Source organism: Saimiri boliviensis, chromosome 21, assembly GCF_048565385.1.
Source record: "Saimiri boliviensis isolate mSaiBol1 chromosome 21, mSaiBol1.pri, whole genome shotgun sequence".
Classification (NCBI taxonomy): Eukaryota; Metazoa; Chordata; class Mammalia; order Primates; family Cebidae; genus Saimiri; species Saimiri boliviensis.
Window position 1 is genome coordinate 9,468,602 of NC_133469.1, and position 24,199 is coordinate 9,492,800.

Here is a 24,199-nt window from a genome sequence, read left to right on the forward strand (position 1 = left end):
CTGTAATCTCAGCTACTAGGGAGGCTGAGGCAGGAGAATGGCTTGAACCTGAGAGGCAGAGGTTGAAGTGAGCTGAGATCACACCACTGCACTGCAGCCTGCGCAACAAAGCAAGACTCAGTCTCAAAAAAAAAGAAAGATAAGGTCTTGCTCTGTCACCCAGGCTGGAGTGCAGTGGCATAATCATGGCTCATTACAGCCTCAACCTCTGGGGCTCCTGCGATCCTCCCACCTCAGCCTCCTGAATAGCTGGGACTACAGGTACCTGCCATCACACCTGGATAATGTTTGAAGTTTTTATAGAGACAAGTTTTTGCCATGTTGCCCAGGCTGGTCTTGAACTCTTGGGCTCAAGCAATTCTCCCACCTAGGCCTCCCAAAGTACTGGGATTATTGGCATGAGCCATCACACCCAGCCAATTTTTTTTTTTGTTTTTTTTTGGGGGGTTGGGGGAAGCCTATAAGCCACTCACTTAGTCTAACCCCTGCATTATATAGAGAAGAAACTGAGGCAGGATCTGAGCATAGATTTTCCTGAACCCCAGCACAACACTCTTCCTGCCCACTGCCCCTCCCATCACCCCACATACTGTTTCTGCCAGACCTTGTGAGGGAAAAGGAGGCTTTTGTGTGGTCTGGGGATGGAAGGTTTTCTGGGTACAGGGAGCCCTTCTGTGGGTTCACAGTCCAGGGCCAGAGCCTCTCCCACTCCCCATGTCACTTCTGGTCTGTGTCAAATAAGGTGGGGGAGAGTATAGAAAGGGAAAAGACAGAGGATGCGCATGATACACATCCCAGAGGTCGAAGGGGGTATCTGTGGAGGAGCAGTGCCTCAGGCACCCACCCTGATTTTGTCATTCTCCGTCTTATCCTCCAAATCCTCATCAAATTCCTTCTGTGGGTAGAATTCAATGCCGTTTACTTCAAGCTCCTTGCGAACCTGGAGGCGGGGAGAAGAAGCAAGGTAGCCAAGTGTCAGGATAATGGAAAAGGGGGTGTGTGCACCTATGTGTGAGCTGAGGTCAGACAGCCAAATCCAGCCTTGGATAATGCAGTCATCTCTGAACTCTGAGACCCTGAGCAGCAGTAAGATTGTGAATAAATGCAAGCCCCAGTGATACAATTACAGCTTAGCCTGAGAGGAGGAAGAGGCCAGGAGGTACAACTTCAGGTCCCAGGCGCCTCGCAACCAGCTTGCTCATCTCAAGTCCACAAGACTGGGATTTGCACAAGCAGCCCAGCTGAGCCCACTGGGGAGTGCTCAGACCCCTGCATGTTATATTCCTGATTGCAAGGAAGAAAGGTGAGGCTCCCCCTACTCCAAGACTCTGTTTGCCCTCTTTCAAGGTTGACTTAAGTCTTGTCTTCTCCAGGAAACCACCCAGGACTTCTTCATTGTTCTATTTGATTGTAAGTTTCTTTTTTTTTTTTTTTGAGATGGAGTCTCCCTCTATCCCCCAGGCTGGAGTGCAGTGGTACGATCTCAGCTCACTGCAACTTCCACCTCCCGGGTTCCAGCAATTCTCTTGCCTCAGCATCCCAAGTAGCTGAAATTACAGGCGCCCACCACCACACCCAGCTAATTTTTTGTATTTTAGTAGAGATGTAGTTTCACCATGTTGGCCAGGCTGGTCTCGAACTCCTGACCTCAGGTGATCCACCCACCTCAGCCTCCCAAAGTGCTGGGACTACATGTGTGAGCCACCGCACCCGGTAGATTGGTTTGTTAAAAGTAGCAATTGTCTTTTCATTTCTCTCAAATCCCATCTCCTCAACCTCATATAGCCAGCACAGGGCTGAGCTTATAGAAGATGCCAGTGAGGACTAGTGGCCAGTTGACTCACTAATTAGTCTAGTCCTTCAAGTAGGGTAACATTTGAGGAGTGATTTCTCATGTTCACAGTGATACATGTATTCAGTGGGCTTCACAGGTAGGTTTAGAGGGCAGGAGGAAGGCACTCGGAGCTGCACCATCTATTCTTCATCAAAGTCCCCAGATACCACCAACCTCAGCCTCTTGAATAGTTAAGTAGGGGCTGAGGTAGAGAACGGGGAGGGTTGACAGTGGGGGTGCAGGCAGAATGATGAGGGCTAGGAGGTGGACTGAACCCAGAAGAGAGAAAGGAAGAGATGGGAGCAGGAAAAGAAGATAGGGGGCCTTCTCACCCTTTGCTTGAATTCAGACTTCTCCTCCAGGGTCATGGTGTCAGCCTTAGCGATGACAGGGATAATGTTCACGACCTTGCTGAGGTGTTTCATGAACTCAAGATCCAGAGGTCGCAAGCTGGGACCCAGAAAAAGCAGGATTGTCAGAACCACCTTGTCCTCCCCAACTCGCCCACCGCCACCACTCCAGGGCACCCATGGGAGAAGAGGACTGGGCTGGGCAACTGGCTGAGGCCAAGAGGCTGCTCTCTCCTCTCCCATACAGCCCCACTGCCTTGCTGTCTGCAGAGCCGCCTCACCACCTGCGTGTTCTTCTCCGGTTCCTGTGCAGAGCCTGCCTCTGTTTAAGCCCCTCAAACCACCCCTTCATGACATATTTTCTGACTTAGGGATTTCTTTCTCCTGGGAGTATCTGTGGACTATTGTCTCTACTCATATGTCCTTGCACATGTGTGTCTTTTTTCCTTTTTTGTCTGTCTCAAAAAAAAAATGACATTTGTCTGTGTGTGTGTGTGCGTGTGTGTGTATGTGTGTTTTCTTTTGAGACACGGTCTTGCTTTGCCGCCCAGGCTGGAGTGCAGTGGTATGATCATTGGCTCACTGCTGTCTCGACCTCCAGGGCTCCAGCGATCTTCCCACCTCAGCCTTCAGAGGAGCTCAGACCACAGGCACACACCACCATGTCTGGCTAATTTTTTAATTTTTGTAGAGACAATGTCTTACCGCGTTGCCTAGGCTAGGCTTGAACTCCTGGGCTCAAGCGATCTTTCTGCCTTGGCTTCCCAAAGCGCTGGGATTATAGGTGATAGTCACCACACCCAGTGTGTATGTCTTATTCTGCCTATCAGACAGTACTTCTTGATGGGTCTCCTCCCAGCCCCCAGAGTTAGTCTTGCATGGTCAAGTTGGGGCCCTTGCCCTCCCTACAGTCTGACAGACTATGCCCCCACCCTGCCTCAGGCTCTGAGACCCCAACTTGGCTCTATTTTGCAATCTGGGGAACTCATTAAGTCAGGCTATGTGATGGTTCATTATGACCGAGAGCCGAAGTCTCAGGAGGGAAAAAGCCAGCCTCCTGTTGAGTTCCTGGGCCTGGTCCAGAGGTCTTGTTTCATCTCTCTCCTCCCTCCACCATCACTTCCTGCTTCCTACAAAATTTGGGGCCTACCTTGCTTGTGCCATCCTCTGAAGTACTTAACCCTGGCCCAGCAGCTGGGCTGAGTCATGTTATGAGGCCCCCTCCCCCCATCTCTGTAGGAAGGTTGCTGGCTTGCCCCATGCAATGTCCATTCTCTGCCTGTTCTCAGCACTTCCTTCATGGGGCCTACCTGTCACTTACAATCAGAGTTCCCAGCATACTTGTGTGTGTCTTATTCTGCCTATCAGACAGTACTTCATGACAACAGTTGGCCTTTATCTCTGGACACACAATGCCTCACTCCAGGCTGGCACCTTCCAAATGCCTACAGCTGGGTCCCATACCCCTGAAAACACCAGCCCCAATCCAGGAGCCCTGCCCTGGCCTATTTCACCCTTCTTGCTGCTCCCTCGAACTCCAGTCCAAAGCAGGTATTTGGTGAATAAATGAAGTGCCCTCTTCTCACATATACCAACTCCTCTCTGCTGGTACAGTCATGCCGTGCTGCTGGGACACCAGTGGGCAGATATTGGTGGCTGATGGCTGATGTTGGACAGCCTGTGTGTGTGTATGCACACACGCTTCTCCTAGCAAGAAAGTCAGACCTCCTCATGGAAAGTCTGAGGAATCCCAAGGTCACAGGCCATAACAATATTCCAGACCTCCTGGCCCTCCCTAGCTGAGTCAAGGTATGGATCATCCAATCCAGAATGGGCACAGATGATGCAAACCAGACCAGGCCTGGCAATAGGAGTGGGGTTGGTACATACGAGTGTCCTGTGGGGGAGATGAAGTAAAGGCAGCAGTGGACACGAGTGTCAGGGATGCGTTTCTTCCTGGCGATATTCACCTCCTCCTTCAGGAACTTCTCGTACTGCTCATTGATGTACTTCTCAATGGGCTCCCAGCTGAGGGTGGGAAAAAGTAGATGGATATGTCAGAAGAACAAGACTAGGGCTCAGCTTAGGCATGGTCCGGTAGCAATCTCCTTCCATCCATCTCATTCCCTGGTGGGCCTAGAATACCTGCTGCCAAATTCCCCCTCAGCCCCCATATGGATGGCTTTCCTAGATGGTTAGTTAGCAGGGGCGGAGCTCCCCAGGAACTGCAGAGCATGGAGGGTACAGATAGTTCTCAATGTGAATGAATCTGCACCATAGTATCTTCCCAGCAGTCTTTAGGGCAAAGATCTCAGAGGCAGACAGATACCAGTTTTCATTGTTGATTTGGTCTCCAAAGCCCGGGGTATCGATGACAGTCAGCTTCATTTTGACACCACCTTCCTCTATCACTGGGGGTGAAAAGAAAATGTACCAGAGAGGTCATTCCTACAGCTGACCCTAGGTAACTGGCAGCCTACTAGCTAGGGAGACCCAGGTCTGTTCTTCAGGATCAGTTATTGGAAAAATCAGATTTAGGGCCTTTTCTATCTTGATATCATGGCTCATGTTGTTCTCTGTACCTGGAATCTGGAATACCCTCTCTCTGCAGTGGTATAATCACAGCTCACTGCAGCCTCAAACTCCCAGCCTCAAGCAATCCCCTCCCCTCAACCTCCCCAATAGCTAGGACTACAGGTGTGCACCATCATACCCAGCTATTTCTTTTTTAAGAGACAGGGTTTCAGCCTGGTGCGGTGGCTCATGCCTGTAATCCCAGCACTTTGGGAGGCTGAGCTGGGCTGATCACAAGGTCAGGAGTTCAAGACCAGCCTGGCCTATATGGTGAAACTCCATCTCTAGTAAAAAAACAAAATTAGCTGGGCATGGTGGTGCATGCCTGTAGTCCCAGTTACTCGGGAGGCTGAGGCAGAAGAATCACTTGAACCTGGGAGGCGGAGGTTGCAGTAAGCCAGGATCACACCACTGTACTCCAGCCTGGGCGACAGAGCAAGACTCCATTTCAAAATAAATAAAAAAATAAAAGAGACAGGGTTTCACTGTGTTGACCAAGATGGCCTCAAACTCCCTGCCTCAAGTGATCCTCCCACTTTGGCCTCCTGAAGTGCTGGCTCACAGGCATGAGCCACTGCACCCACCCTCTCACCTCTTTCTACCTGTCTGAATCCTACTTGGCTTTATCATCCAGCTCAAGTCCCACTTCCTTCCATTCTAGCTCCCTGCTCTCTCTTCCCTGAACCAGCAGTCTAAGGAGTTTACTTCAGAGTGCAATGCTAAAGTCTATTCTTCTTAAGGTTGCCTTTCATTGGTCCTATTCCTCAATAAACCCCAATCTTTCCCCTTTGCAGCAGAGGCACTCACTGCAAAGCCCATAGGGCCCTGCGTGGTCCTCACCATGCCCAATAGCTTTGATCTCCACCGTCTTGGGGATCTTCTCCTCCCGGTTCCAGCTGGAGGCCTTGCGGCTCACTTGGGATTTGAAGAGCGTGTTGACCAGTGTTGATTTGCCCAGTCCACTCTGGCCTACAGCAAAGCAGAAAGAGAAGATAGGGAGACTCTGCATCCACCTTCTGAGCCTAATACCTCCCCATAAGCTTACAGAATTCTAGAGCCATCTTCCAGGCCAACACCTTGTCTGACCACTCACTGGGGGATGGCCAGGCTGAGTGGGGAGGGCAGGCAGGTGGGAACGACTTCCTGCTTACTGCAGAGAGCCTTGGGGAAACATCAACTGGATTCCATATTCTCTCCTTCCCAGAGCCTGAGGACCACTGGGAAAGAAGACGACCTCTGCATATGTGTAGTGTCATGTTTTCTGTTTTGGTGTGATTCAGTTTTTTGCTTAGGTTTTCACTTTGGTTTTGTTTTTGTTTTGAGATAGAGTCTTGCTCTGTCACCCAGGCTGGAGTACAGTGGCGCAATCTCAGCTCACTGCAACCTCTGCCTTCTGGATTCAAGTGATTCTCCTGCCTCCTAAGTAGCTGGGACTACAGGCATGTGTCACCACACCCAGCTAATTTTTTGTTTGTTTGTTTGTTTGTTTAGAAAGGATGCGGCTTCACCATAATGGCCAGGCTGGTCTTGTACATCTGACCTCATGATCCACCCGCCTCGGCCTCCCAAAGTGCTGGGATTACAGGCCTGAGCCACCCAGTCATAAAGGGGTTTAATGGTCAATTGCCTTTAGAAAATACAGCATGTCAGGCCGGGCGCGGTGGCTCAAGCCTATAATCCCAGCACTTTGGGAGGCTGAGGCGGGTGGATCACGAGGTCAAGAGATCGAGACCATCCTGGTCAACATGGTGAAACCCCGTCTCTACTAAAAACACAAAAACTAGCTGGGCATGGTGGCACGTGCCTGTAATCCCAGCTACTCAGGAGGCTGAGGCAGGAGAATTGCCTGAACCCAGGAGGCGGAGGTTGCGGTGAGCCGAGATCGCGCCATTGCACTCCAGCCTGGGTAACAAGAGCGAAACTCCGTCTCAAAAAAAAAAAAAGGCTACCTCTGGGCTCAGCACTGAACATGTGCGATGACTAACCGGCAGTCTGCCATGGGCACCAGTGGGGAGAGAAGTAAGTGGCTCATGGATCTTGGATTTGCCATGCTTGCTCTGAGATTTCATTTTTTTTTTTTTTTTTTTTTGAGATGGAGTCTTGCTCTGTCATCCAGGCTAGAGAGCAGTGGCATGATCTCCACTCACAGCAACCTCCACCTCCCAGGTTCAAGTGATTCTTCTGCCTCAGCCTCCCGAGTAGCTGGGACTACAGGCACATGCCACCACACCCAGCTACTTTTTGTATTTTTAGTAGAGATAGTTTTCACTATGTTGGCTAAGTTGGTCTCAAACTCCTGACTTCAGGTGATCCACCCGCCTCAGCCTCCCAAAGTGCTGGGATTACAGGCATGAGCCGCTGCACCCGGCCTCTGAGATGTCTTCTAAGAGCATTCGTTCATTAATTATTCTTAGGTGCCAAGTGCTGTCCTAGAAGTTGGAGGTATTGTGGTAAACATGACATCAGCCTTACCCTCAAGGAGCTGTTCAGTGTGAGAAACCAAAACATAAGCAGGCAATTACAGTATGTTGCAATAACCACTATGAAAAAGGGTAACCACAGGGTATCAAAACAGCATTGCAAAGGGAATCCAACCCAGTCTCTCTGAGACCAAGGAAGGTTTCCAGAGAAATGCAACTAAGCTGAAACCTGAAGGTGGATTTCAAAAGAGTCATGAGTTCTAGCCAGAAGGAACAGCATATGCAGAAGCTGTTTTTCTAGGGTAGGAAAGAGCATGGCATGTGGAGGGGCACTGTCCCTTATGACTGAGGAGTAGAATGGTAGGTGAGAAGTGGTCATGCTAGGCCCATCTAGCATGGGAATGCTAGATGAGTTAGAGAGGTAGCAGCAGGACAGTCTAAGAGTTTAAACTTATCCTAAGGTTAAAGGAGAGTTATTACAGAGTTTTAAGCAGGATGGGTGACTTGATAAGTTTTGCAAGGTGGACAGATTATTTGGTCACTGGTGGACAAGGGACTGGAGAGGAAAGGAGACAGAGAACCAGGAGGGTTGCTGCTACTCTTGAGTGTGGGCTGTAGTGGCCCAGCTGCCAGGGACCCTGAATCATTTGCTACTAGTTCTTGAGATAAGAAGTTGGCCTTGGCCGGGCGCAGTGGCTCACGCCTGTAATCCCAGCACTTTGGGAGGCCGAGGCGGGTGGATCACAAGGTCAAGAGATCGAGACCATCCTGGTCAATATGGTGAAACCCCGTCTCTACTAAAAATACAAAAAATTAGCTGGGCATGGTGGTGCGTGCCTGTAATCCCAGCTACTCAGGAGGCTGAGGCAGGAGAATTGCCTGAATCCAGGAGGCGGAGGTTGCGGTGAGCCGAGATTGTGCCATTGCACTCCAGCCTGGGCAACAAGAGCGAAGCTCCGTCTCAAAAAAAAAAAAAAAAGTCGGCTTCAGGAGAGAAATCTACCATGTCATTGAGAACACTGTTTAGCCCTGCTGAGGTATTTTATAGCAAGACTTTCCAGATGATTTATACTTGCCCAAGCACAAGCTGAGCTTATCTTGCTGCAGGTCAGCACTTTGACAGCACAGAGTCAGGTGGCCACAGCAGGCCAGATGAGAGACCTCGCTCAGCATAGGGTGGCAGCAGGAGAGAGGAGAGAAGTGGGCAAACATAAGAGATATTTACCAGGTAAAATGGATAAGACTGGGTGACTGATTAGATTGGGGGACGAACGAGTAAGAGGACAGAAGGGTGATGCCAAACTCCTATTTCAGCACTGACTAGACATCTCACTAAGATGTGGTAAAGGTCCCTTCCTACTCTTACATTCTGTGACACAGTGATGCTCCTCAGTGACAAAATCCCTGGAAATTCAAAGTTTTAAAGCACTACACAAGATCAGAAATAAGACCACCCTTCATCCAATCCTCCCACAAGCTCCTAGAGGTAGGAAAATACATTGATTCTCTCATGTCACAAACCCAAAAGCGGGCTCAGCATGATGATGGGGCTACCTGTGTACACCCAGCTGGTGATGGGGCCACGCTGACATCCACCCAAAGCTCCTACCCCTGGGTCAGCTAGTCTTAAGGGGAAAAGGGGTCAGGCCTTTGTGGTCAGCATGGTGAAATTCTCCCTTCTATAAACGGCTCATCTTAGGAGAGCCAGGATCACAGCCATTCAGGGGAAAGAAATGGGATCCTCAGTGCTGCCCGCCACCAGGCCTGCAGCAGCCCCACGGCCTTCCGTACCAACAACCATGATGTTGAAGTCGAACCCAGTCTTCATGGTCTTCTTCCGCATCTGCTCGATGATGGTGTCGATGCCGATGTAGCCCAGCAGGTTGGAGTTGATGCTCACGGGCTTCATAGGCACCGCTGGCTTAGGCCTGGGTTCAGGCACCAGCTCTGACATGGCTGTGTCCGTCCTGGTCTCTGGGAGCCCTGCAGAGACAAGGTGGGAGGGGTCGGAGGGGTGACAGGAGGACAGCAGAGGTCACATGGAAGCCATGGTATTTTTCTCTTGCTACAGAATCATACAAAGCTGGGCCTTAATGGAAGGGATCTTAATGTCATCCAGTCCAGGTCCCTCATTTCATAGATGAAGAGACTGAGGCCTGGAAGAGAAAGAACTCACCTAAGAATACAGAGCAGGTCAGAGGCAAAATCTGGGCCAGTGCCAGGTTCTCTGGTTGCTGGGCACTTTTTTTTTTTGAGATGTAGTTTTGCTCTTGTTGCCCAGGCTGGAGTGCAGTGGCACACTCTCAGCTTACTGCAACCTCTGCCTCCCGGGTTCAAGTGATTCTCCTGTCTCAGCCTCCCAAGTAGCTGGGATTATAGGTGCTCACCACCATGCCTGGCTAATTTTTTGTATTTTTAGTAGAGACGGGGTTTCACCGTGTTGGCCAGGTTGCTCTCAACCCCTGACCTCAGGTGATCTACCCGCCTCAGCCTCTCAAAGTGCAGGGATTACAGGTGCGAGCCGCTGCACCTGGCCTGATGAGCACTTTCAAATGCACCTCACTGCTCCAAAGTCCACATCTCTGTGTCTAGCCCAGGGGCTTCTCCATCTTGGCACTAATGACGTTTGAGTAATTCTTTATTATGGGAGGCTGACACGTGTATTCCAGGATAATTAGTGTCATCCGTGACCTTAGTAGCCCCCCAGGTTGTGACACTCCAAAATGTCTCTAGACAGTACCAAATGTCCCCTGGGAGGCACCATTGCCCTGCCTGAGAACCACTGGTCTAAGAAGTATCTGGGGTTATTCGGATCTGAGTCATGACTCCCTCCTTGAATAAAGGGCAAAGACTTTTTAGGATCCTGCACTAACATCTATTGACTGTCACTGACCTTGGCTGCTTCATCTTTTAGAAGCAAACAGGGAGGCCTGGTGCGGTCGCTCACGCCTGTAATCCCAGCACTTTGGGAGGCTGAGGCGGGTGGATCATCTTAGGTCAGGAGTTCAAGACCAGCCTGGCCAACATGGTGAAATCCAGTCTCTACTAAAAATAATAAAAATTAGCTGGGTGTGGTGGCAGTGCCTGTAATCCCAGCGACTCAGGAGGCTGAGGCAGGAGAATCACTTGAACACAGGAGGCGGAGGTTGCAGTGAGCCAAGATCAAGCCATTGCACTCCAGCCTGGGCAACAAGAGTGAAACTCTGTTAAAAAAAAAAAAAAAAAGCAAAAAAACCAGCAGCAGCAAACAGGTCTACTCTTCTCTGAAGAGTGGCCATCACTCCTGTCTCTTAGCCTCGGTGTCCCCTCTGTGCCATGAGCATCACTGCACAGTAGAGGTATCTGTACCTGGAAGAGCCCCAGATACCCTCCCAGTTATTGTTCTGAATCTGTGGGACCAGCAGGGAAGGGATGAGAACCAGATGAGGCGGTCACTTGCCTAAGACGACACAGTGTACTCTTGGAGTGGTAGATGGCAGATGAAAGGGAAGGCGGAGGAACCAGTCTCTCCCCAGTGGGGAAGGTCAACATCCCCCTGGCTCTAGTGGATCATGGGTGTGTTCACACACAGAAGAAATCTGTGGGTTTCCTTATCAGGCCACTGTCCACCAGGGTTGGTTCTAGAAAAGAGCACCTCCATTTCCCCATCTATACAATGGGGGTGTGCGGTGAAGTGGAAAGAGCCTGGCTCTGTTGCTTGTTAGCTTTGTGGACTTGGGAAGACCACCTCCCCACTAAGAGCCTGCGGCCTCCTCCATAAAATGGTAGGATCATCACTAAGACTGTGGTGAGCATTTATGAGATGTGATCCCTAGAAGCACGGACCAATGACCGGGCGTGGTGGCTCACACCTGTAATCCCAGCACTTTGGGAGGCCAAGGTGAATGGATCTCCTGAGGTCAGGAGTTCGAGACTAGCCTGGCCAACATGGTGAAACCCCATCTCTACTAAAAATACAAAAAAAGCCGGGCGCGGTGGCTCAAGCCTGTAATCCCAGCACTTTGGGAGGCTGAGGCGGGTGGATCACGAGGTCAAGAGATCAAGACCAACCTGGTCAACATGGTGAAACCCCGTCTCTACTAAAAATACAAAAAATTAGCTGGGCATGGTGGCGCGTGCCTGTAATCCCAGCTACTCAGGAGGCTGAGGCAGGAGAATTGCCTGAACCCAGGAGGCGGAGGTTGTGGTGAGCCGAGATCGCGCCATTGCACTCCAGCCTGGGTAACAAGAGTGAAACTCCGTCTCAAAAAAAAAAAAAAAAAAAAAAAATACAAAAAAGTAGCTGGATGTGGTGGCAGGAGCCTGTAATCCCAACTACTTAGGAGGCTGAGGCAGGAGAATCACTTGAACCCGGGAGGTGGAGGTTACAGTGAACCTAGATCAGGCCATTGCACTCCAGCCTGGGAAACAAGAGCAAAACTCTGTCTCAAAAAAAAAAAAAAAAAAAAAAAAAACCGCCGGGAGCGGTGGCTCAAGCCTGTAATCCCAGCACTTTGGGAGGCTGAGGCGGGCAGATCACGAGGTCAAGAGATCAAGACCATCCCGGTCAACATGGTGAAACCCTGTCTCTACTAAAAAGTACAAAAAATTAGCTGGGCATGGTGGCGTGTGCCTGTAATCCCAGCTACTCAGGAGGCTGAGGCAGGAGAATTGCCTGAACCCAGGAGGCGGAGGTTGCGGTGAGCCGAGATCGCGCCATTGCACTCCAGGCTGGGTAACAAGAACGAAACTCTGTCTCAGAAAAAAAAAACAAACAAAAAAACAAACGAGCACTGAGCAATATCTTACAGTACCAGACACTTTTGCCCCTGTCCCTTTCAGGTCTGTAGGGGAAATGAAACAATGCATGTGAAAGCACTGGTTAAAGGGAGGTGTCCCCAGATGCTAGTTACACAACCCTGGTTATTGGACTCCATGTACTCTTGAGGACACCTTCCAGCTCTGCCGTTCTAGAATCCTATGGTTCATGACTAACACCCTGCAGAGTCTCAACCTTACAGGGAGGCCTGATGGAGCAGCAGATGGGCAGGAGAGAGAGAGGACAGCAGTGTTCCCTTCCCAACCCTAAACCCAGCCAGGAGTCTGCTCTCATCACCCTCCACCTGGTCCTTCCACCGGTACTGGCAAGACCCTCTCTCCCGATGGAAAACTGTTCTTTCTTCTGTCATTCCCAGGCACAGCCAAATCTGCCAAAGCCTCAGGAGCCCCCCCGCCCCCGCCAGGGCCTGGCATAGCTCCCTCTTGCTTCCCAGGAAGCTGTTGCCAGCCAGGCAGCTCCAGACGGCAGCAAGATTGGCTCAGCCCTGCAGCAGCTGACTCTCAGCAGCCTAGCCCTGCTCCTCCACTCTTGCACGTGGCTCACAGGCCCCACTCAGCACACCTGCACTGGGACCAATGCCCCATTTTTCCTGCCCAGCTGCTCACACAAACTGGGCCTTTCCATTGCCCCTCATGCTTCTGCAGCTGAGCCCATTTTGTCTTAACCTGTGTTATGAGATAGAGCCACATGGTTGGGGGTGGGGAGTGTCTTATCCCCATTTTACAGACTTGGAACGTAAGTATTGTATTTACTTGAGAGGTACTGTCAGGATTCTTACAAAGTGTGTGTTCTCGCCATGGCCTGCTCAGCCCTGGCCTGTCAACTGCAGCATCCTAAAACAGCACACCCAAAAGACAGACCCTGATCGAGAGAGGGTCCTACCAGAGTCCCAAGCAGCTTCTAGGAGCTACTGCAGGCCGGCTGCAGGACCAAGACCTGGTAGATCTCACTTTCATTCCTCCAGCAAGCACCTATAAGCACCCATTGTGTGCACTCTACAGAGCACCTGCTGGCAAGTCAGCCTCCCCACCACACACCAATGACATACCAGTCATGTGCTAACAAGCCACCCAACAGCCACAAGTACGGCACATGTTTGCAGGTCACTGTGCCACAAACTTTGCTAGAAGATCCCATTCCCCCTCCAACCTCTGGCTCACTCCTCCTCCTCCAACATTCAGCTCCAGTGCTACTCCCAGGAAAGCCTTTGCTTTGCTATCTGATGTGGATGGCCCTCTTCTATGCCCACTGCAGGTATTCTGTTACTCTTCACATTCACTCATTCATTCATTCCATCCCATCCAGGCCATTTCATATGCTGTCAAATGGGGGCCTACACCAGCCAAACCCTAGACTAAATGCCAAGGACACTTATGTACCCTAGACAAGGTTGTTGCCCTCGAGGGCCCATCGTCTGGTAAGGATGCCTGACAAATACACAAAGACCTCTGGGGCACACAACAAATGCTGCTCTGGAGCTAGATTCTGTAGCTCCATCCTCTGCCCCTACAGCTCCCCTGGTACCACCATGTCAACCTCAGATGGGCAGGTGACCCAGGCTTGAATCCTGGCTAGGTGACCCTTGTGAGGCTCATTTTTCTGCTGAGAAAAGTGGGGCTAGAACCTACCTTGCAGGGTTGCTGTGAAGGTTATATAGAAACAAGGGTATGAATTATCTGGCACAACTACGTGTTAGTTCTCACCCTTCTTTAGGGCAGGGCCATGTCTTATTGATCTCTGTGCCCCAGTTTACCTAGCATACCACTCATCATTCATTCATTCAGATCATGAATGAATGAATGAGTGAATGAGAGCCGCAGGGTGAGGCGGGTGTCAGAGACCTGCCTTTCTCTTCCCTCAGATACTTCTCCCCATACAGAGCCTCACCTTTCTCTTCCCTCGGATACTTCTCCCCATACAGAGCAGCCGACCTCCAGAGAGCAATGGCTGTTGTCTCCGCCACAGTCAAGGGGGTAGAATTGTTAAGACCTCCTCCTTCCTCTGCAACAAGGATTGGAGGGGGGTTCCCCAAGGGTGGGGAAGAGCTCAGGTTGGGGTCACAGCAGGGTGCAGCTCAAGTCTGCCATCCTGTCTAGAGGGTCCTTGGGGTTCCCCTCAACTCCTGGCTCTCCCAGGGCCCCTGGAGAAGGGGGATCTGCCTCCAGCACCCTCTGCCAGAAGCTACCTGCCCTGTCAGTGCTCCAGGGAGAGGCACCATCCGCCTGACTCAGGGCGGTCAAGTCCTCCACAGAAGCAGCCCCTCCATTCCCATGCTAACCAAAGACCCTGGCACTTCCTTTTACAGGCAAATGAATGGCTTTGCTTTGTCTGGCCCAGGGACCCCACCCCTCTGTTGGGAAGGTGGTAGCTGGGGGAGGAGACCTTTCCAAAATACCACCTGCTTAGTGCAGGACCCCCTCTTCCTTCTGCCCTGAAGGGGGGTCTTCCTCAGCCCCCAGCGGCCTTCAAGACCCCACCACCACCCACAGAGGCAATTCCAGCCCACCCCAGCTCCAGCCCTGGGCTCTGAGAAAAGGAATCACGAAAGCTCCCTGGGTCCTTTCCCATTGGCAGGAGCAGAGGGCCCTGGGACACCCCTTCCCCCATCCCAGTCCTCTGGAGGCCAATGGGTTCCCTTGGAGACCACCAGCTGGTGCCTGTCTCAGCGTGTGCCTGTGGGGGCTGGGAGGGAGGGGACGTGTGTGTCAGTGCACAGGTCTCTCATCCGGCTGGCATGGCCCTGGCACCTGTGCGTGTGCGTGTCTTGGTGTACTCCAGCCTGGGGCTTTCTGTGCGCATCTGGGTCCCTGCTTGCGTGTCCGTGGGTCCCTGCGTCTCCCCGCGTCCTGTGTCTGTTGTCTCCGAGACTGTCTCTCGAGGTGGGTGCCACCGTGCGTGCGTGTGTCCGTGCATCTGTCACCGCGCGTGGGATCCTCGGCGCGGAAACCCTCCCCCGGGAGCGCCTCCGGCCGCGCTGGCCGGGGCCGCAGCCCACTCCTGGCGGGTTCCGGTGGCCCTGCCGGCCGCCCTACCTTTGGACATGAATCCTCCTTTGTTTCCGTTCCTCCAAGGAGATGCTCCCGGCGCGGGGCTGCAAGGCTGAGCGGGGCGCGGGCTCCCCCGGGCCGAGCGGCCCCTGCAGCCAGGCCTCGCCCCTCCGCGCTTTCCGCCCACCCGCCCGGCCCGCGGCCCCGCCGCGCCGCCCGTGCGCCCCGCGCCGCCGCGCCCGCCAGGGACCTCGCCTCGGCTCGCTCGGCGCCGCGCCGCTCCTGTCCGCGCGCACGGTTGCCGCCGCCGCCAGCCGCCGCCGCTGCTGCCACCCGCACCACGTGACCGCGCGCCCGCCGGCCCCGCCGATGGCCCCTCCCCCTCCCGCACGCGGGAACGGGCCCCAGGTCCAGGCTGCGGGCGGCCCAGGAGCCGCGCACGCGGGCTCCAGGTGCCCGGCCCGGAAAAGTGCCCGCATCTCAGTCCCTTCTCTCCCGCTGGGTCCGCTCCTGGCCCCTTACCCGCTAGGCTGCGGTGGGGCCGGGCGGGTGGGCGCAGGGGACCAGTGGCAGCTGCGGGCGGCCGTGCGCGCGCGTGAGTCACGCGGGGGCTGGAGTGTTGCGCGGGTGCTTGTAGAGCCCTGAGTCAGGGGGCCCGGGTTCCAGGCCCTTCTCCGGGATGATGAACCAATAACCTTGAGCCAGCCAGGAACTTGCCTGAGCCTCAATTTGCCCATTAGAAAAAAATTGTATGCATTCAGTGGACACTAGCCAGGCCCTGGGAGCACAAGGGTGAGGACAACCATCCCTGCCCTCGAAGGTTCTGGGTCTAGTAGAGGAAACAGGAAGCTGGAATGTCCTAACGCAGTGGCTGGGGTTCACGCAGAGGACTGAGGGTGCAGGCAGGTGGGCACCCTGGGGAGAGGGGCTTGGAAGACTTCTTGGAGGAGGTGAGAGCTGGATGGAAAGGCAAATGGGAGTGGGAGGAAAAAAGGGAGAAGGAGAGGCATTCTGCAAAGAGAGGGCAGCAGAGGTTAGGGGACCCAGGGGTGAGAGCTGCGTGTTGCTGGTGGACAGCCCGCAGCCCTTGGTGTGGCTGAAGCAGAGAAAATTCCAGACAGGTATGTACAGCTAAATAAGAGGCTGGAGAAGTCCGCACACAGTCTTGGAAGCTGGACTTTAACAGAAGGTAATGGTGAATCACTGACGAATATTAAGCTGAAAGTGCTGCCATTCAGTATGTGAGTCCTTGCAACAGTTGTGTGGACAGGGGTGGAGCCGGTGGGTGGAGGCTGGCCTCCTGGGGCAGAAGGATGGAGAAGAGGGGACAGCCAGCTAGGTACTTGAGTACTGAGGAGGTAAATCAACAAGGTGGGAAGTAGACTGGATGAGATGGCAAGAGAGAGATGAGGAAAAAGAGGATACCCGGGTTTCAAGGCACTGGACAGAAGGTAGGTGATGCCTATAGCTGAGTGAGATCAGGGAGGCAGGAGTCAGTTCAAGAAGAAAAGGGCTACCTCTCGACATGCCCGTGAGACATGCGCGAGACACCAGCCTAGCAGGCTGCTTAGCTGCCCACATTGGCACTTGAGACAGGGCTGGGCTGCAGATGGAGGGAGAGCTGAGGTCTCATAGGGAGAAGTGAAGACGACAGCCTAGGTGAGGTGCCCAGACTGAGTATGTGGGATGAAGGGAAAGGGGTCTAACAATCTAAAGCATCAATTCTGGTGTGAGACTGAATGCCTTCCAGGCACCTTTCCAGACCTAGAAACTCTGAGCCCTTGAAATGCTGGGAATGAGGCTGCCCAAAGTAGAAATTCCAACAATCTGGATTCCAATCAGCTTACTGCCACCAGCCAGCTTTGATGTGACTTTAGGCATGTCACAGGCTTTCCAAGACCAAATGAATGTCCAGCCCTTGTGTTGGCCTGTTTAGTGTGTAGGACTTCCATATGTACAAGGGGCTGGGGGTGGGGAACCAAGAAAGAGGCATCCAGGCAAGGCACCTTTTAAGCAACAGATACCTTCCTAAAAGGCAGAGTGTAAACGGATTTGGAAAGTCTCGGGTGAGGTCATTATCTCACATCCAGAGGAGGCTGCAGGGACTATTAGACAAATCACCACTTCCTAAAATGCTAGTCAGTATTTTCACATAAGAGGTTTGCTTCTTTTTTTCTTTTTCTTTTTTTTGGAGACAGAGTTTTGCTCTGTTGCCCAGGCTGGAGTGCAGTGGCGCAATCTTGGCTCACTGCAACCTCTGCCTCCCAGATTCAAGCAATTCTCTGCCTCTGCCTCTGGAGTAGCTGGAATTACAGGTGCCTGCCACCACACTGGGCTAATTTTTTGTACTTTTAGTAGAGACAGGGTTTCACCATCTTGGCCAGGCTGATCTTGAACTCCTGACCTCGTGATCCACCCGCCTAGGCTTCCCTAAGTGCTGGGATTAGAGGCATGAGCCTCTTCGCCTGGCTGGAGGCTTGCTTTTAAAGCTGTACTCACCTACTCATCACCTGATTATTCCAGCTCTTCAGGGAACAAAGAAACAACTCCAGGAGATGCTAAAAGGAGGATTCACCAATTGCTCCTCCACAAGTTATCCCTCTAAACCTTTCTTTCTCTCTCTCTCTCTCTCTACCCAGGCTGGAGTGCAGTGGCTCGATCTCGGCTCACTGCGACCTCCACTTCCTGGGTTCAAGCATTTCTCCCACCTCAGCCTCCCCAGTAGCTGGGACCACAAATGCATGCCACCATGCCTGCTAATTTTGTATTTTATTTTATCTTATTTTTTGAGACAGAGTCTCACTCTGTCACCCAGGCTGGAGTGCAGTATCATGATCTAGGCTTACTGTAGCCTCCACCTCCCAGGTTCAAGCACTTCTTGTGCCTCAGCCTCCCAAGTAGCTGGAACTACAGGCATGTGCCAACACGCCCGGCTAATTTTTGTATTTTTAGTAGAGATTGGGGATCAGCATGTTGGCCAGGCTGGTCTTGAACTCCTGACCTCAAGTGATCCACCTGCCTTGGCCTCGCAAAGTGCTGGGATTACAAGCATGAGCCACTGCCCCTGGCCCTTATTTTTTACAGAGACAGTCTCACCATGTTGCCCAAGCTGGTCTTGAACTCCGGCGCTCAAGCAGTCTTCCCATCACTCAAGCAGTCCTCCCATCTCAGCCTCCCAAAATGCTGGAATTACAGGCATGAGCCACCACACCTGGCCAAAACCTTCTTTCTGATACTTTCTCTCAGCCTGACCTCAGACTGGCAGGTTAGAACCCAGCTCAGAGTACAGCCCCTATGTCCAGCCCTAAAACCTTATTTCCTTTTCTCCCAACCCATTCAACTCTGACCTTAGAGTCCTTTCTCCCTTTCCCAACCCATGCAAGCAAGATCCATCTCCAAGCTCGTACACCTCCACCCCCACCTGCAGCCTAGTCCATCCCCAACCAAATTTCTGCATTTACCTTTGGATTCTGTGGCCAGGTCCAGTGTGGCAGGCTCTGTGGCTCCATCCATGGAAGCATTAGTGTGGTCCAGGGCTGGGACTGTGCATCTGCTTGGCATCACCAGACGTGTAGGAACATCTGATATGGTCAGGTTATTAACACTGCCCAGTGTGTTCTTCCCAGTGGCTGGGTCTGGGGTTACTGGCACAACCAAACCCACAGCTGTGCCCTTCCTGCTTGTGTCCAAAGCAAGATAATTCATAGCCAAGCCCAGCTTGGTTCTGTTTGCTCTGGCCAAAGCCATGGCTGTTTCCAACCTAGTGGTGCCCACTGTCTCTGTGATTGTGTCCAGCTTGAGTGGGTCTGATGTTGCCGAATCCATGGCTGTGCCCTCTGTGGTCATACCTGGCTTGGCTGTGCTTCTTGTAGCCATGGCTTTGTCCAGCTTGTCTGGGTCTGAGGCTATCAAATCCATGACCATGCCTGGCTTGGTTGTCTGTACTGTAGTCAGATTCATGGCTGTGCCTGGCTTGATTGTGCCTGCTGTAGCCAAGTTCATGGCTTTGCCCGACTTGACTATCCCTCCCGAAGACAAGTCACTGGCTGTGCCCAGCTTGATATCCAGAGCAGGGAACTCTGTGCCTGTGTCCAGTCTGGATGTGTTTGGTGTGGCTAAACTGATAGCCAAGCTAGGTCTGTTGGTGGCCACTGTGGCTAAATGTCTGGCTGCGTCTGTCCTTGTGTCCACAGCAGTCAAATTCACAGCTTCAGTGGCCCTTTGGAGACGCCCCCGGGGTCTGGGGATACCCCTGGCCCGGGGCTTGCCTTTTCCTGGAGAAGCTCTGGTAGGCGTGTGGGCAGTCGCTGAGGCAAGGTGCCCCTGGCCCACTGAGCCTGGCTCTGCCAGGACTGGTGTGCTCTGGGCTAACCGGGCTTGGAAAGGTAAAGCCAGGTAGGAACTCACCAGGGGCTTCTCCGCGGCAGGTATCCTGCTGGATTTGGTCAGACCTGGGTTCTCTGGGCCCTCAGAGTGGACCCTGCCCCCTGGCACTAGGGTCACAGGTGGTGAGCCTGGCAAGGACAGCCTACCTCCTTCATGGGGAGCAGCCTTCCTTCCCGGGGTAGGCGACCCTTCCCAGTGAGAAAGTGGGTGATCCAGGGACCGTGCCTGGCTGTTCTGACGGAGCGTCAAGGAAATGGAGCTGAGCTTCCTGGGTACAAGGCTGCTGGTGGGCAGGGGACTCGAGGAAGCCCCCAGAGCAATGACCATCTCCTGTGGGGGCACACTCTGGGTCCTGGCTCCAAGGCCCAGCCGGCTGGAGGTATGTGGAATATGGCTTTGGGGGAAGGTGTCCAGATGGATGGTCTTCCTGAGGACAGGGGTGAGCGGGGATCCCCCTCCAGGGAGTCTTGAGGGGCGGGTAGAGCGCCCTAGCACATGGCTACGGGAGAAAGAGGTTCTCGGGCCTGGAGCTCCCTGTGACTGCATCTCTGGAGGAGCAGGAGCAAAGTTGTGGTCCATCCAGGCCGTTTGTCTTTCCCTGAGGCAATCAACAGAGAGAAGGGGCCAGGCAGGGATGAGGAGCTCAGGTGTGGAGCTCTCAGCCCTCCCCTTCCTGACCAGCAGCTGAGCATTGCCAGGTCTTAAGGGGCCTGGTTCTGAGGACCATCCAGTTCTTAGTGGAAGAAACATGTAACTTCCTCCAGCCCTCCTATGGCTCCTAACTGCAGCAGACTGACCTGCACCTCATACCCACCCCATCCCTGGCCAGCCACCACACAGGAGGGTGGGCACATCCAGTGAGCAGGCTGCCTCCAGCATAGAGGAACTCAGGCCGGGCTTACATCTCCCTTTGCCTGGGCCTGATTGTGGCCCCTGTCTCTGTGGACAGCTCTGTGGAGGCCACATACACGTTCAGGGACTCCAGAGGAGGGCAGTGGTTACTGGAGACCGCTCTGCCTTTCTCTTCCAGAAAGAACCAAAGGGTTGTGGATTCCCACCCACAGCAGCCAGCTTAGGCGCTAGGAGCTCAGGTGTCTGGGATGAGGAGGATCAATTTGGCGTGGAGCCGCAGAACCAAGAACTGAGCTGACCTAGTGCTGGAGTCGGAAACAGAGCCAGCCCTGGAGAAGGTGAGGCTTCGGAAATGGAGAAGCAGTGAGTGTTCACAGGAGGCTTATCCAGTGAACAAGCCACGGTCCCTGCCCTTGGAGAGCCTGCCACCCTCAGGGATGGCAGGCAAGGAAGTAGGTAGGCCTCCGCCAAGCTAAGCATTATGGGTAGGAAGGCAAGAGGCTAGACCTGAGCCAGGGCTATTCCTACAGACGGCCCGAAGATGCGAAACTGCGGCATCTTTCTGAAACTCCAACATGGGGCTCCTAGGCTGTATCTAGTGGGGAAGGGAGCACAAAGGCTTCAGGTGAGCTGGGGTCCAGGCCGGGATACAGCAATGCTCAGGCCAGGGAAGGTGACCCATCCAGATCTGCAGGAGGGAATGGCCACTCAGGAGCAGTGTGACAGAAAGACCAGAGGGGAACAGAATTGAAGCAAGGATCCCATGAGGACATAGTTGAAACTGTCTGCTTCATGGGATGTGGAAGGCGCAGGGCTAGGGCTGGAGGAGGCTGCATTGCACAGGAGTAGAAGTGGCAAGACTGTCTGGGGTAGGGAATGGGCACAAGGGTGTGTTGACAATGAAGCTCAGGATTCTGGCTGTGATCTTAGTAGATGGGCCACTCCTTCCTGCCACTCTGGACTCCATGTAACTCACTCTCTGGAACAAATTTTTTTTTTTTTTTTTTTTTTTTGAGACAGAGTTTCGCCCTTGTTACCCAGGCTGGAGTGCAATGGCGCGATCTCGGCTCACCGCAACCTCCGCCTCCTGGGCTCAGGCAATTCTCTTGCCTCAGCCTCCTGAGTAGCTGGGATTACAGGCACGTGCCACCATGCCCAGCTAATTTTTTGCACTTTTAGTAGAGACGGGGTTTCACCATGTTGACCAGGATGGTCTCGATCTCTCGACCTCGTGATCCACCCGCCTCGGCCTCCCAAAGTGCTGGGATTACAGGCTTGAGCCACCGCGCCCGGCCTTTTTTTTTTTTTTTTTTAACACAGCAGGCTAGGACCTGCAGCTTGGGGGACAAGGCCAGGGCTGGTGGGAGGATCCAGTTCCAGAGGGCTCATGGGGAGGGGAGTGATCACATAGCCAGGTCCTTGAGGTCTGGAGCAGGGACAGGGAAGGCAGGGCACCGTATGGGGAAGGCATCACCCCTCACCATGGTGCTCCCAGCCCCTCATCCCTCTCCAGCTATACATTTGTACCCAAGACTGTCCTGGCCGCCAACCCTTTCCCACCTGGCGTATCCCTGCAGCCCCGTGCACTCCTGCGCAACCAAATACACTTGGACACGCATGTTTGCCTTGCACTTAGCCACAAACAGCTCCCCTCAGTGTGCACACCCGCACACAGAGAGCAGGCCAGAGGACAAGGTGTCCGAGGGTGTCACACAATCCCCATCCCCTCACTGCACTCCCATCTTCCATGGATTGCCTGGTCCTGTTCCCCCCATCCCCCCATCCCCCCCAACACAAACACCTACCTTGATCAGAGAACAAGAAGGATCCAGTGGGTCTAGGAAGCTGAGGCCCATGCAGGCTCCTCACCTCCCTTGCACCCAGAGACTGGATGTGGTGGCCGGCTTAGGGGCCTTGTCCCTCAGGTCTTCTCCTCAGGTCCTGCTCAGCTTCCAGGCCACAGTGCCCAGGCACAGGGCCCAGCCCTCTGCTGACTGTCCCACCAGCTACATCCCCGGAGACTGGGCTGGGCTGGGCTCTGGCACAGGGAGGGGCTGGCTTCCTAGGAGTGGGCGGCTGTGAATGGCTGCTCTGAGCCTCTGGAATCCTGAAGAGCCATGGGAGGCTGGTAACAGCCAGGCTGGCACTCATGGCCACCTGCGGGGTGGTTCCCTGCAGCCTGCCCTCTCCAAATTTGCTCTGCCTCCCACAGACTCTGATGCCTGGGGAGTGAGTCTGCAGTAAAAACAGGGGTACGCCAAATATGGCTGCACTCTGGTGGTCCCAGCACCAGTCTCTCTCTGGCTCTCCCTCTGGCTCTTCCTCTGTGCCCTTCATGCCCTGTTCAGCTCTGTAACCCTCAGACCATCTTGCCCACTCACCTGGTCTTTCCTCAACTGGGCTGGAGTTCCTGGAGGCTAAAGCTCCTTCAGCAACTATTTCCTGAGCTCCAGCTTGCTCCAGCCAGACCCTGTACCCAGCCCCTAAGGGTGTGAAGGAGACTCCTAGGTTTGCCCGTGAGGGGACCACAAAGCCACCCAGCCTGGCTCTAGCAATGCAGACTTTTAGCAGCACCTGCCTGCTGATGGATGGGAGCCCTCTTCTGTGTTCCAACAGCCCCTGGCTGCCTCTGTCATAGCATTGGTGATAATAATGATGGTGTTGATAATAGCTACCATTTCCTGAGCACTTGCTCTGTGCCCGGCACCATGCCAGGGCTGGGCAGAGCTCATAGTCTGCTAAGAAGATGGGTATATAAACAGATCCTATAGTACTATCCTCTACAGTAATGGCAGACATCCTCTGAGCACGCACCCTGAGTCAGGAACTAGGCTAAGCATTCTCCTGGCATCTCCTTTCATCTCTGCCTCATCACCTGCTTTTTGCCAAGGAGGACATTGCAGCCCACACAACACTGTGTTGTCTGGTCTGCTCTCCTGTGCATCTCTCTCTTTAGCAAGTGAGCTTCTTAAGCTGCACTGGGCAATAGAACTTTCGGCGATAATGGAAATGTTCTATGTCTGTGCTGTCCAATACAGTAGCCACTAGCCACAGATGGCTACTGATCACTTAAAATGTGGCTACAGTGACTAAGGAACTGGATTTTTAACTTTATTTTAATTTGTGGCTACCATATTAGACAGCTCACTTCTGTTTTGTTTGGTTGTTATTGTTAGTTTTTTTGAACAAGGTTTCTTTTTTTCTTTCTTTTCTTTCTTTTTTTTTTTTTTTAAGACAGAGGTTTGGCCAGGCGCAGTGGCTCAAGCCTGTAATCCCAGCACTTTGGGAGGCTGAGGTGGGTGGGTCGAGACCATCCTGGTCAACATGGTGAAACCCCGTCTCTACTAAAAATACAAAAAATTAGCTGGGCATGGTGGTTCCTGCCTGTAATCCCAGCTACTCAGGAGGCTGAGGCAGGAGAATTGCTTGAACCCAGGAGGTGGAGGTTGCGGTGAGCCGAGATCGCGCCATTGCACTCCAGCCTGGGTAACAAGAGCGAAACTCCGTCTCAAAAAAAAAAAAAAGACAGAGTTTTGCTCTTGTCATCCAGGCTGGAGTGCAGTGGCGCAATCTCAGCTCACTGCAACCTCTGCCTCCTGGGATCAAGCAATTCTCTTGTCTCAGCCTCCCGAGTAGCTGAGATTACAGGCGCCCGGCACCACGCCTGGCTAATTTTTGTATTTTTGGTAGAGACAGGTTTTCACCATGTTGGCCAGGCTGGTCTTGAACACCTGATCTCAGATGATCAGCCTGTCTTGGCCATCCAAAGTTTTGGGATTACAAGTGTGAGCCATGGTGCCCAGTTTGAACAGAATTTCACTCTGTTGCCCAGGCTGGAAGAAATATCATTTTCTTGCAGACAGTTCTTCTCTGCTTGTTATTTTATTGTTATTTTTTGAGACAGTCTCACTCTACCACGCAGGCTGGAGTGCAGTGGTATGATCTTGGCTCACTGCAACCTCTGCCTCCTGGGTTCA

The 24,199-nt window shown here is 53.1% G+C and overlaps 1 protein-coding gene across 5 annotated transcripts in view; it reads right to left on the reverse strand.

The window, feature by feature from the left end:
• The window catches only part of SEPTIN3 (septin 3), a 28,894-nt gene extending 8,869 nt beyond the window's left edge, over positions 1–20,025 (reverse strand). Inside the window, exons 1-7 of one of the 5 annotated variants that reach the window (XM_074391327.1) lie at positions 18,446–20,025; positions 8,970–9,161; positions 5,599–5,727; positions 4,514–4,595; positions 4,075–4,212; positions 2,167–2,284; positions 845–940 (exon numbers count right to left, since the gene is read on the reverse strand). In XM_074391327.1, the coding sequence (XP_074247428.1) occupies positions 845–940; positions 2,167–2,284; positions 4,075–4,212; positions 4,514–4,595; positions 5,599–5,727; positions 8,970–9,161; positions 18,446–19,949 (2,259 nt within the window). In that variant the 5' untranslated portion in view covers positions 19,950–20,025. Of the gene's footprint in view, positions 1–844; positions 941–2,166; positions 2,285–4,074; positions 4,213–4,513; positions 4,596–5,598; positions 5,728–8,969; positions 9,162–10,071; positions 10,358–13,884; positions 14,028–15,029; positions 15,329–18,445 lie in introns of those variants that run through there. The other 4 variants (XM_003932816.4, XM_039463077.2, XM_074391329.1 and 1 more) reach the window with 4 other exon arrangements.
• Between the last annotated feature and the right edge of the window lie 4,174 nt (positions 20,026–24,199).